The sequence below is a fragment of the Lissotriton helveticus genome, chromosome 1_2, assembly GCF_964261635.1.
Source record: "Lissotriton helveticus chromosome 1_2, aLisHel1.1, whole genome shotgun sequence".
Lineage (NCBI taxonomy): Eukaryota > Metazoa > Chordata > Amphibia > Caudata > Salamandridae > Lissotriton > Lissotriton helveticus.
Window position 1 is genome coordinate 145,409,224 of NC_136058.1, and position 12,700 is coordinate 145,421,923.

At 41.2% G+C, this 12,700-nt stretch overlaps 1 protein-coding gene across 1 annotated transcript in view; it reads left to right on the forward strand.

Annotated features, from left to right (window-relative positions):
* The window catches only part of PCSK9 (proprotein convertase subtilisin/kexin type 9), a 184,367-nt gene that overhangs the window by 53,393 nt on the left and 118,274 nt on the right, over positions 1-12,700 (forward strand). The window contains exon 2 of the mRNA XM_078670175.1: positions 11,368-11,559. Within this exon, the coding sequence (XP_078526301.1) occupies positions 11,368-11,559 (192 nt within the window). The remainder of the gene's footprint in view (positions 1-11,367; positions 11,560-12,700) is intronic.

A 12,700-nucleotide genomic window follows, 5' to 3' on the forward strand; every position in this document is an offset into this window, starting at 1 on the left:
TGACAGGAAATCACTCAGCTGCCGTCGGAATCCGCCGAAAATGCAGTTAAACGTCTCCCTGCATATTCCGCCGTATAGGAGAGCTGTCCCGTTGAAGAAGGGCAGTCAGAAACTGGTAATAATCTCCAACGGACCTTAAACGCCCTGGAGCTCAAGCGCGACACGCCATCCTGCAGTGGTGCGCAAGCCACGCCCCGGCCGTCACCCATTTATTAACTCCCCGCAGGCCACGCCTGGCCTGCGGATGTCATGGGTGCATGGGTGCACAAACGACTAGACCACCAACCATTACACCATGGATGGGCATGTAACTGCTGATAATTATAGGTGTTTCATTATCCACTCCTTGCCCTTCTCGATGTGGAGGAAAATGGTATGTATCATTACATACAGCCAAGGTTCTAATCAAGATTCAGGCAAAACAGCGGCACTGCAGAGAACCTTTTTCAGCTCTCCTTGCAAGTTCACAAATATGTTCATCGAGGGCCAATAGGTCTTCATGCATAATTTATAGATCTCAAGAGAGCCCTAGACAGTATATATATAGAAGCCGTTCATGGGCTCATCTCCCTAATCGGGGTTGGCCCAACAATTCTGACCAATCAGCAATTATGTCTTAATGATTAACTATTGGTTACTAGGGGGCAATGCCTCATTGACTAATCAAGTCTGCACTAACAAAGGACTGAAGTACCACTGCCTTTCAACCTAAATATGGCTGGCATGATACAACAAATGAAGCTTGCCCGTCAAAGCTGAATGGGCGGCCCCTTTTGATACTGCAATATGTAGACGACACAATGTACTTTTTACTATCAGTCACGGAAAGACAAAGGTGATACATCTTTAACCGCTGATTCAAAATGATGTAATTATAGCTGTGAGCTCCTATAGAACCTGTGCATTCTTAGAAGTAGATTTTTGGGATTAAGGCTCGCATACAGCACACTGAATAGTGCTAACCACTAGAAGTACTTCTTTTTTTGCTGTGCACTGAAAAAAGTGACAGGATATTTTTCTGGCGTTTCACTTAAGCCACTTTTGGAAGTTCTGTGGGCTAAGTACATCTCAGAATATATATTGATGACATCCCAGAATCATCATCACTGATTAGAGAGAGGCCTTTTCTGATAAATATGGCATTTGATTGGCACATGCTCACTACAAGCTATTAGGAACTATTATCCAATCTTCCCCAGAGCACTTCTCAGCCACAGATCAGAGTAGACTTCAGTTTACAGAAATAGACTTTAAGGGTACCTGGAGACCTTTCTGCGCTTCTGGGTTAAAGCAAGAAGGGCCAAAGAGGGGTCACTTGTGACACATCATGGGCACTAGATACATATTAGCACCCAGTCACAAGGTGACCCATGGCCAGGTTTTATCACGAGGCAATTTTCCAATTACATTTAGAAAAAAGGTACATGGGATCCATGCAACTCAAATGAGATGTTAAGAACAATCCTGAAGAAATGAATCTAGGAAATTTCCGATAGCAAAGATTTAGGCATGGCAGAAGCATATAAGCACAATAGTTTTGTAAAGAATACTTGGGGGTGGATTTACTCGTATTTGGCACAACGTAGCGCAGCAGGGCAACTTTCAGCGCTGCACTGCATTGAATGGCAGAAATGCACAATTACTTATTAGATATGGCGCATTCCTGTCTTGCCCAAGCAAAGTGACTCTGCGTGGCAGAGTAAATTTCACTTAAGGGCCTGCGCTTCCCTTGTGTCACCTTGCTTTGTTCACTTCCAGCCATACACTTTCAGAAGACTGGTGTTAAGAATATGTTACAGATACTGTTCAGTGGTGTAGGTAGTATAATTCCTATTATTTTTATCTTATGTATTAAAGACCTGGTTCTGGAGTTGTAAATTATGATTTTTCTATTTAATTGTTTTACTGGTTTTAATCTAGCTGTTGGTTGTTATATCATTTTGTTATAGATATGGTTTTAATTAATCTCAGTAGGGATTAAGAACTTCACATATTTCCATAGTAGTTTGATGGTAGTTTTCAGTTCTTCACATTAGCTGCTCGTTGGAGCTCTTGAAAAGTAAAGTAAAGTAGTAATTGATGACAGTGAAACAGCACGTAAATTGTTAGGCGGCAGACCGTGAATATCATATAAGGTATTTAAGTTTATGCTATTAAAACAGATTTGCTTCATTATTTTTCATTCTGATCACCTTTTGCGGTTTTATATAGTGGCACTTACCATTTCATTTAGTGTAAGGAAGGATGATGTAAGTGAGTAAACAACAACAATATACAAATATCTCTGTTTGTTTGCGAGGTTAGGTTGTATGCACACACATGACGGTGCTCTGGAAGAGGAGAATGGGCTCATACTTGAAGAAATCATGACTATACCACCTTTTGAGAGAAAGAAACAGTAGAGCCAAGGAAGATTGTTGGAAACTCCAACGTCGGCATACATGTCATTCACACCTAAAAGAAGGCAGCCTCGAACCACTGCAGTGCTAATGTTTTCTGCCTTGGGCTTAATAATGTTTGGCAATTGGGTGCAAAAAACAATGGCGTTGAGCTATAGGTGAGAAACCAAAACACCGAATGAGCGTCTTTTTAGGTCTCGCCTGAGGCAGCACATATGATGCTTGTTGTGAGACATAATGTTAACTTACAGTGGGCTTCAAACCTGTCCATTGCTTACCATTGATTGGCTCTCATTTGCTTGCTTCCTATTCGTCAGTTTCTGTGGGCTTTCCTTCTTTTTCTTTTGTTTGTTCCTCCTTGGATAACGGCCCCATTGCTTGTGTCCTACCAATGCTCCGTTTTCATGCGTTACTTTTTCTTTTGGGTTAAGCACTCTATGAGAGTGTATTTGTTTCAGCAGTCTCCCAAAGTGTACTTTGCATTCCTCTTTCTTACCCATTTGTTTTTCCCCTCGTCCTCCTTTCCTTAGTTGCTGTTCTTGCTTCCTCCCCATCTGCCCACCTTCTGTTGTCGTTCTTGTTTCCCTGACCCGTTCCAATTGCTTCCCCATTCCGTCCTCCCTTCATCAATGGTTTGCTTCCCAGTCCCTGCTTCTCCACCCTCTGTTCAAATTATGCTTTCCTATCACCGACTGCCCAACTTCCCTGTGTGTGCTTCACCATCCCCGCCAGTGCCGATCTTCCATTGTGCGTATGATTCCCCATGTCCTGCCCGCCTGACCACACTTGTCCGCATGTTTTAATAACTCCCACCCACGGTGCATTGTCCATGTGCTTCCCTAGCATTCTCTCCCGAACTCCCTTTCTCTGTGCTGGCTCATCCTCTGCCCACTGTCCACCCACAACACACCGTTGTTTTTTTGTTTTTTAAGTGCATCAGTGCTATATAAAACAAATAAATGTCATGCAACTTTTACGAATACATTTCAGGTTGGTAAATACAAAGGGAAAAATGCTCGTCTCATTTTGCAGGTGAGTGCATTCTTGTTTGCACAGCCACATAATAGCACTTTTTTTAAAACATTATTTTCAGCAGCCATGCTTGCTCAGCAGTCGCGCTGCTGTCCAGCATGGCTGAAAATGATTGCCAAAGCCCATAGATCTCACAGGAACCACCACATGTTGGTTTGCCAAGGCTTGTTCGGACAGCTAATTGATTCTTCTTCCAAGAGCTTGAGTAATTTTTACACGAATACAACATAGAAAAATTCCCCCAGCAAGAGACAAAATGCCACAGATTATACTAAAGGTACATCTGTGTAGTAAAGAGGCTAGAGGAGAGAGGAGTTGGCCTAGCAGCTAGGGTGGTCCACCTCGAACCTGGGGAACTGGGTTCTAGTCTAGGCAATGAGGCTGAGCATCCTGTGATTCTGGCCAATCACTTAGTCTCCCCGTGCCCAAAAAAAAAGAAACACACAAAATGAATGTGTCCTCATGTAATTCAACGGGTGCTATGTAAAGCGCTCTGATACCCGAATTGGGTCAAGTTTGCGCTATATCAAACTCTGTAAAAAAAACGAATAATGTGCCTTTGAATGCTCTAAAAGTACATTAAACAAGAACGGTCCAATATGGGCACTCTTCATACACATGGGACATTTATACTAAAGGAGACTTGCCTGTGCTCAGTAGATCCCTAATCATGCCTATGGCTAAATCCTAGTATAGCTAAAGCAGAGGGAATATATAAATTTTATAGAAGATCCAAAATGCTACCAATAGTCAGACAAAAATTTCTGAGGGCAGATTTTGGTACTTATACAACGTGTTCAGCTTTCTCAAGATGCAACTCTAGTCAATATGAACAGAATTCAGTGGTGTGAGAGTGAACGGCATTTTGGTCTTATGTCCATGTGTAATACATATATATGTATTAATAAAGGTTGAACCAAGCAAGGAACAATGGGGAGCTGCGAAATGTGGAGAAGGGTTACTTACAGTATTTAGGAGGTTGGCACTCATTTCCACCTCCGGATGCAAGAATGCTTAGCTAACACGTAGTTGTAAGGGGTAAAAAACTGGAAGCATGTAGTGACAGTCTATTACTGGGCTGAAGTCTCTGGGTCATCCATGGCACATAAAGGAGAAGGATTGAAGCATCCTCTGTGTAGAGGACGACCCACTGGGCACAACTTATTTTCGCTTACGTGGGTGCAAAATTTGTGAAAATATTTGATCCAGTCAAGGTGAAACTTTCATAAGTAGGGTGTTTATTTGAAGATAATTGTTGTCATTAACTTCCAAGTTAAATTCATATTGACGATTTTCACATGATTTTATAATCCATAGATCAAATATTTTCACAAACTTTGCACGCACGTAAGCGAAAATAAGTTGTGCCCAGTGGGTCGTCCTCTACACAGAGGACGCTTCAATCCTTTATGTGCAACACTCTAAGGGGGAGAGAGTGATACCACCGGAGCACGCTACATCAGCACAAATTGAACACGATAAAGCCTGTCCGCCGACCAAAAGGTTTTGTTTTTCTACATAAAGGAGAAGGCCTTAAATGGCCTGATACTGAACGTTTTCATACATGGTTGATCAATGAAAGCCTGATGCAGTACAGCTGTGGCTTTCTTTGAAGCTTGAATCGTTTCATTCACAGTTATTTCTCAGCAAACTTGTAAAGTGCCCTTCAGTACCAATATTAGATCAGCCTTAGTTTGGTGCATATCTGGCAGCTGCCTAGAGTCCCGATCCTCAGGAGTCACCCTTTCCCTTGCACTCCAATCTCTGCAGCGTGAGTCTCTTGCTTACCTCTTCAAATCCAGTGGACATGTAGGCTAAATGCAAGAGAGCTGATCCAGTTCTCCTCATTTTCAGAGTTCCATTCCTCTCTTCGGCACCTCTTGCCCATGATCTGCAGAGTGATGGATGGAGCCTAAGCATATGGCAGGAGAACTCCCTAGACCAGGGTTTCCTTCTGAGATGAAACATTGCTGCTAGTCTGGTTCACACCATCAGTCAGGCTTGGGTGGTTGCTACTAGCTGTCTGCACAATGCTCTGGCCCTCTTGGTGCTACTGTTTGACAGAGAGACATGCTTCCGCCAATTCCACTCATCCCGAAAGAACAGTGGCTAAGTTTGAGTCTGTCACCACTCCTTGGGTGTACCTCCTACTCAGCCTCATGTTGCAGACGATGAAGGCACAGATTTGGAGGTTCACTGGAGCACAACAAGTAGTTTATGGTAAGGCGGGATTGGGTACAGGGGCACAGTGGAGGCATACAGTGAGGTTGGAAAGGTGGAATTGGCACACAGCGAGACAGGAAGCTTTGTACTGAAGGTACATTAATGAGGCCACAGTCAAGTGCGGATGGGGCACTGGGAAACATTTAGAGAAGCAAAGTGAACTGGAGAGTGGGCAGTAGGATTCATTGAGTTGGCATGGAGGATTTGCTGTCAGGGGGCACATATGTACACTGAGGACAGGTGTTACAGGAATTTCAAACAATATTATACCACAGTCAGGGGTCACCACGGCACACTGCATGGCACAGTTGACATGGGTTCAGAACGGGGGTGAAGGAGGGGATTTATAAGCCCATATTTTGGAGTGGAGTGCAAACTGGAGATTACATAGTGGCAGAACCCATCTCCTTGAAGCCATGATGCACATCACCTTGAAGTTGTAACCTGTGGAGCAAGTTCTGTGGGGGCTTTATGACCTCGTTGTTTTCTTAATTATTTAATTACAGTAATCGAGGTATAAAGCCATTTCTAAAATCCTTCTGTCGGTTGACATTATACTAAAAGTTGCATCTCCTGCCTCCCTGTACCTTAACATATGACTATACACACACACACACACATACTTGTGTATAGTTCCAGTTTGATGTAAGGTGTGATAAGTGTGTTTATTGAACTCCATGTACCAATGCTTATTCATAAAATAGTTTGAACAGAAATACTTGACCTTTGGTGCTAAATGGAATGTAAAAGGATGTAATCCAACAGCCGCTTAATTGCACAGTTTACAATCAGGAAACCTGGGCTCAAATCTCAGCTTCTTTACTTTACCAAATTGTGATTCATAGCACATTGCTTTACTTCACTATGCATCATTTTCCTTGACTGGCCATTTTGAGTGCACATTGAAGTTGTTAAGTTCAAGATCCCCAAAATACGAACACCTCACGTGTGTATGTTTATTATAAAATAAACTTGCCTCACATTTAATAACAAGATAGGCCACATCAACAGAGAACATAATAATCTAATACATTTTGGGTAACTCGTGGCAACGTCATCAGGGTATATGGGTATTCTTGAATGTTTCATGTAAAAAAAAGACTTTTTAATAGATGCAACTCATTTCAGTGATATCATTGTATGTTCTTAATTGAGATTTTTTTTCATTTTAAAGAATCTTTATCGTGATGTTTGTTGACTGTTTAAATTTAAAAAAAAAACCTTTGTATTACGTTTTTGAATAAACAAGAACATTGCTCTCAGCATGATATCCATATATACAACTCAACAATACTGTACCAGACAAAGAAGCATGACATATGTATCTGTCCCCTCACAGAAATCATCAAAACCATAGGCAATAAAATGAGAGCGCCGGACACCATTGCTCATGACCACTCTATGGAAAAACCACACTGCGCTCTCCGGGTTTCCCCGTTTAAATCTTTGATGTCTTGGCTCAGCTCTGACCATGTCTGCCACAGACATTTAGGGGCACATGCATCAAGAAAAGGAATTGCGAGTCCTTAATAGCGATTTTTAAGGAATCACTATTTTGGAGTCGCAATCCCTTATGCATGTAGGTTTCGCAAAAATAATAGCGATTCCTACACATTCCCTAATAACGAAGCACAAATTGCAATTTGCTATTAGGGAATGTTTTCCCATTCATTCCATTGGGCCTAGAGGCCCATAGGAATGAATGGGGAATCATTTGCTATTTGCGATAACTAAATAGGTATCGCAAATTGTGAATGCAATTGCAAGGGTGCTAGGGGCCTAAGGCCCCCCTGATGCACCCCCAAAACAGGTAGGTGTGCACATGTGGTGCACCACATGGCACTTATAAAAATGCAATTTTGTGCATTTTTTTTAAGGATTTGCAAATTAACATCAACGTGATGCTAATTTGCGATTCCTTAATGCAAAGTCGCATTTTGAAAATGCTTCTTGCATTGCATTTAGGAAATCGCAAATTGCAATTCCCTAAATGCATTCTCAAAATAGGTAATCGCAAAAATTGCGATGATCTATTTTGTGAATGCATTTTGGGTTGATGCATCGGAAATGGCTTTTTACCGGTTGCAAACGTGCCGATTCTCAGATTCGGCCCATTTGCGACCGGTAAAAAGCTTACAGCCACATGCATCATTCTCGGCATTTGCGATTCCTTAATAGCGATTTTTAAGGAATCGCAATTAAGGAATCGCAAATGCCAATGCATTAAAAAATTGCATGATTATTAGCGAATCGGTATTTTTCCTTAATTGCGATTCACAAATTGCTAATCGCAATTAAGGAAAACCTTTCCATTGATTCCTATGGGCCAAACGGCCCATAGGAATCAATGGGAAGGCATTTACAAATTGCGATTTTCTTTTTGCGAATCGCTATCTGTTAATGCATTTCAAGGGTGCTGGGGGGGGGTCCAAAGAACCCCCCCCTGCACCCCTGAAATCTATTTGTAAGTACAAGTTTCACACACACATGTCGCAAGGACATGTGTGTGTGTAACATGAAAGTTAAAAAAATGCATTTTTGTGCATTTTTGGATTTTTTCGCAAATTAACACGAGGTCCTACCTCGTGTTAATTTGCTCCCTCTAATTAAGTAAACGTAATTCCTTACACATTCATGCATTGCATTAAAGGAATCGCAAAAATGCGATTCCTTAAATGCAATCGCATTTTAAGAAGTCGCAATAAATAGCGATTTCTATTGGAATAGATGATGCATCCCAAAAAGCGATTTAGGATTCGCAAACGGACGATTTTTGCGAATCGCACCGTTTGTGATTCCTAAATCCTTTGATGCATGTACCGTTTAATGCTTGTGCCCCTTAGTGTCTCCTATGCTCTTACACTGAGGACCAATAATTGGGGTAGTCTGAGACTGGGAAGGATGTGCTGAGGCAAAGTAAGGGGACGCTGTGATAGTGCACTGTGGAGATGCTCTAGGGTAATGTGAGGGCAGTTTTGGTTTACAATGACAGGATACTGTAAGGGAAAAGCAGATGGAAGCCGAGAGGAACACTGATGAAGAATGAAGAGGCACTTTGAGAGTGCACCAACCTCGGCTTGAACATTCCAGTAAGTGTTAGGGCAAATGGACTTTTCTTAGATTATCCACTAGTACCAATTCTGCACCTACGCAACTCACGTATGCTATATATTATGTATACAGTTACCTATTAAAGACTCCAAATAGGGCTTTGCTCTCATAGATAATCATGTTAAACATGTTTCACTTTTTTCACTAGCTTCAAATAAACACTTGGGTAAAATGTTGTCTTTGTACTCCTTCAGCACCACATTTATGGTTCATTTACCTCTACTTTGAGATAGTTGATAAACATACTGGTTCACATCTTAAGTCTGAATGTTATCATATGACATGACGAAAAAGACTGCAAGGAAGCATGAACTAAAACATATTCACCAACTGTATGCAATAAGGACATGATTGGCTAGAGGTGAGAGTGATAAGGGACACATATATATTCCCAAAACTCAGAAGAATTGAAAAATGTATTTAGTGAAACAAGTGGTGACATCAGACATATAAATTCACTCATTACATTTTTTAATTGGTAAATGCAAAAATAATGGATTTAGAATTCATGCAATATGTTAAATATCCAGACACTTACGCAGAAAAGAAACATGGTTATACACATTGCAAATTATTCTGCTGAAGACTTACCTGTTACTGCCTTCAGGGGTTGTTCTTGGTCTGAAGATATGTCAGGGCACTGGTGGGACCACAGGAGGCAGTGGTTATAGTTGGCAGGTGGGCAGGCAACACAGGACCTTCAAAGTATAATATAACATAACATGGATGAGCACATCAGATGCCTATGGAGTTACAATATAAGTATATGTGGAGTACATTTTACCTTAACATGTATAAAAAAGGTACATTAATATCAGTGTTGAGTTACAGTAAGACAAGACTTGCGAAAATCCAGAGTGTGGTAAAATCATAGATATCAATGTGATATACCTGTGTGTGTTTGGGATGCAGGTGGAAGCAGTATGACCTGGATGTTGCCCTGCTACAGTAGACAGTAACCCAGCTTCTGCTGTTGCTAACCTGCAAATGGGTACTGTATAGAAAAGAGTGCATTAACATAACTTGAAGCATTATAAACTCCAACGAGAAGGAATGGTTAAGTTGTGTGGGTTTGAAATATGAGATGTCTTACTAACTGTGAGGTGAGACAGTATGACATGATTGTGCTGTATAAATGGACCTGTGAAACACAAGGGTTTAGTTTCTTACCTGGTGTAACATGGGAATTTCTGTGAAATGGCATGCCACATAGCAGGTCAGGGTGCATGGTGGAAAGGATAAGTTCATTGAGTGGCAGGCACTGGTCTGCCTCCAGGATCCTTTGTCACTTGGATCCTGAATAACATCTGCTTCATTTACCTTCTCTTACCTTCCATTTTTACTTTAAGTCCCCCATGGTGTCGCTCAACCAAAAAATGCATGGACTTAATCTGTCACCTCCTTCCACACGCCTCTAGCTTCACTCCATTAAGATTATAAGAGGCGGACCATGTATTCGCCTGTTGTATTCTAAAACAAAGGTCATTACAAGGCCTGCCTCCTCTTTAGTGGAGTTCATTTTCCTCTTGAATGAGTGTAGCTACTTCCTGGTAACTGATGCTGAGCTGTAGGTCTCACCCAGGTAGGAAACTCAAGCACTGTAAGGGCCTAGCTTGTGGGCTAGATTTATGTGCTGGCAGGGTTATTGTAAGCCAGGCATGTATGACTGAGGTCAGGTGAATGATGATTTCCCTATACTTTTCCTTTCTCAGTTTTCTATAGCAGAGGCATAAATCTCTGCTTTCGCTGCAGAGGTCTCTCCCTGTAGACATAGTCATGAAATCTGATCACAAATAAATTATTGTTAGCAGTAATAATGTAATAATTGTTGTTGTTAGTTTCCAAAAACTCATGTACGGGGTGGAGATTTGTAATTCATTTTATCGGGTGCATATCTCCACCCAGAATTGGTGAATACCTATATATTAACCTCCAATCCATAGATGGAAATGTATGTGTGTGGAGATGTCTATACACAAACATTCCCTTGGATGGTGTAGAGCTGAAGGCAGCAACCCAAAGTTGCTTGGTTTCAATATTCACCCTTTGTGCTTCCTCCCAAGATGCAGTTTTCGTGTTCCAAGCTCACCTTTGAACCCTTGGTGCTCTGCTCTCCTCTGCTCTTAAAAGTTGCACCAAAAAAATATTTGCTGCAGTCCACTCTTCTTGGAAGCTCAAATAAATATACATTCAGCAGTGTGTTGTTCCGCCACAAAAATATACAACTCTTCAGAAAAAAAAGATGCAGATTTTCCTATGATTCACACCTCTTGGTGGGTCTTCAAGGTGGAAGTCCCGGTACTTCCAACCACAACTCCCTTTTGTTAATGATTCTCTTTTCATTCTACTCGCCAAGTCATCTTCTGTGATAGTCTGGCCATGCATTAGGTCTCTTACACCCCTTACTATCCTGACAGCAACACCAAGTTCCCGTCATAAGCCATGGAAATCTGGGCGAGACAGACAAGAGAAGAGAAAAAAGGAGGGAAAGCAATTTGTTTGAGTTTTAATCTTGATGTTACAATTTAAATGAACATAAGTAAATGCAGAGTGTGTTCATGTAAACATCAACCTAAACATGCTTACTTTTCTTTCAATACAGGATGAGTGGCGATTTTCTGGACAGTACATTGTTGTACTTAAGGAGGACACTCACAAATCCCAGACGGAGAGGACCATTCGAAGACTGCAAGCACGCGCCGCGAAGCACGGCTACCTGACAAAAATTATCCATGTATTTCATGTGCTATTTCCAGGCTTTGTGGTCAAGATGAGCAGTGATTTGCTAGATATGGTAAGATACTCTTTAACCTTATGGTCAAGATGAGCAGTGATTTGCCGGCAATGGTAAGATACTCTTTAACATTATAGTCCAGATGAGCAGTGATTTGCCGGCTATGGTATGGTCAAGATGAGCAGTGATTTGCTAGACATGGTAAGATACTCTTTAACGTCATGGTCAAGATGAGCAGTGATTTGCTGGCTATGGTAAGATACTCTTTAACATTATAGTCCAGATGAGCAGTGATTTGCCGGCTATGGTATGGTCAAGATGAGCAGTGATTTGCCGGCTATGGTATGGTCAAGATGAGCAGTGATTTGCTAGACATGGTAAGATACTCTTTAACGTCATGGTCAAGATGAGCAGTGATTTGCTGGCTATGGTAAGATACTCTTTAACGTTATGGTCAAGATGAGCAGTGATTTGCTGGCTATGGTAAGATACTCTTTAACATTATGGTCAAGATGAGCAGTGATTTGCCGGCCATGGTATGGTCAAGATGAGCAGTGATTTGCTGGCTATGGTAAGATACTCTTTAACGTTATGGTCAAGATGAGCAGTGATTTGCTGGCTATGGTAAGATAATCTTTAACGTTCTGGTCAAGATGAGCAGTGATTTGCTGGCTATTGTAAGAATGCTCTTTAACGTTATGGTCCAGATGAGCAGTGATTAGCTAGATATGGTATGATACTCTTTAATAATACTCTTGCATATTCTCAGTTCTATTTAGTTAATCTCTTAAAATTAACAGATTATAACATTAAATCAAGTTAGCTATGCCTGGTAGGCATATTAAAATGTAAAACAATTAAATGAGGCTCTTGAATCGTCATGCTTTTGTATCTGCCTTGGCTTTTGTACAGTAAATAGTGTTTGATTGGGCCTAGCAGAGTTCATTAGCATTTGCAGTGTTCCCTTTAGAAGTGTACTCACTTCCCCTAGAATAGCATGTTCCTGTTTCCTGCTTTTGATTGCTTGCTGTGCTTAGGAAGAGCACATATGCTTTAGATCAGGGGTCCGTGCTCCTTACGTCTAGAAATATTGACATCATCTCTTGAGGCGGACAATGATTTATTGCATACATTTTATATAACAATCTTTGCTTTAAGATTGTGCAGTTTTTCAAATAACAAAAAGATTAAACTTGTTTTG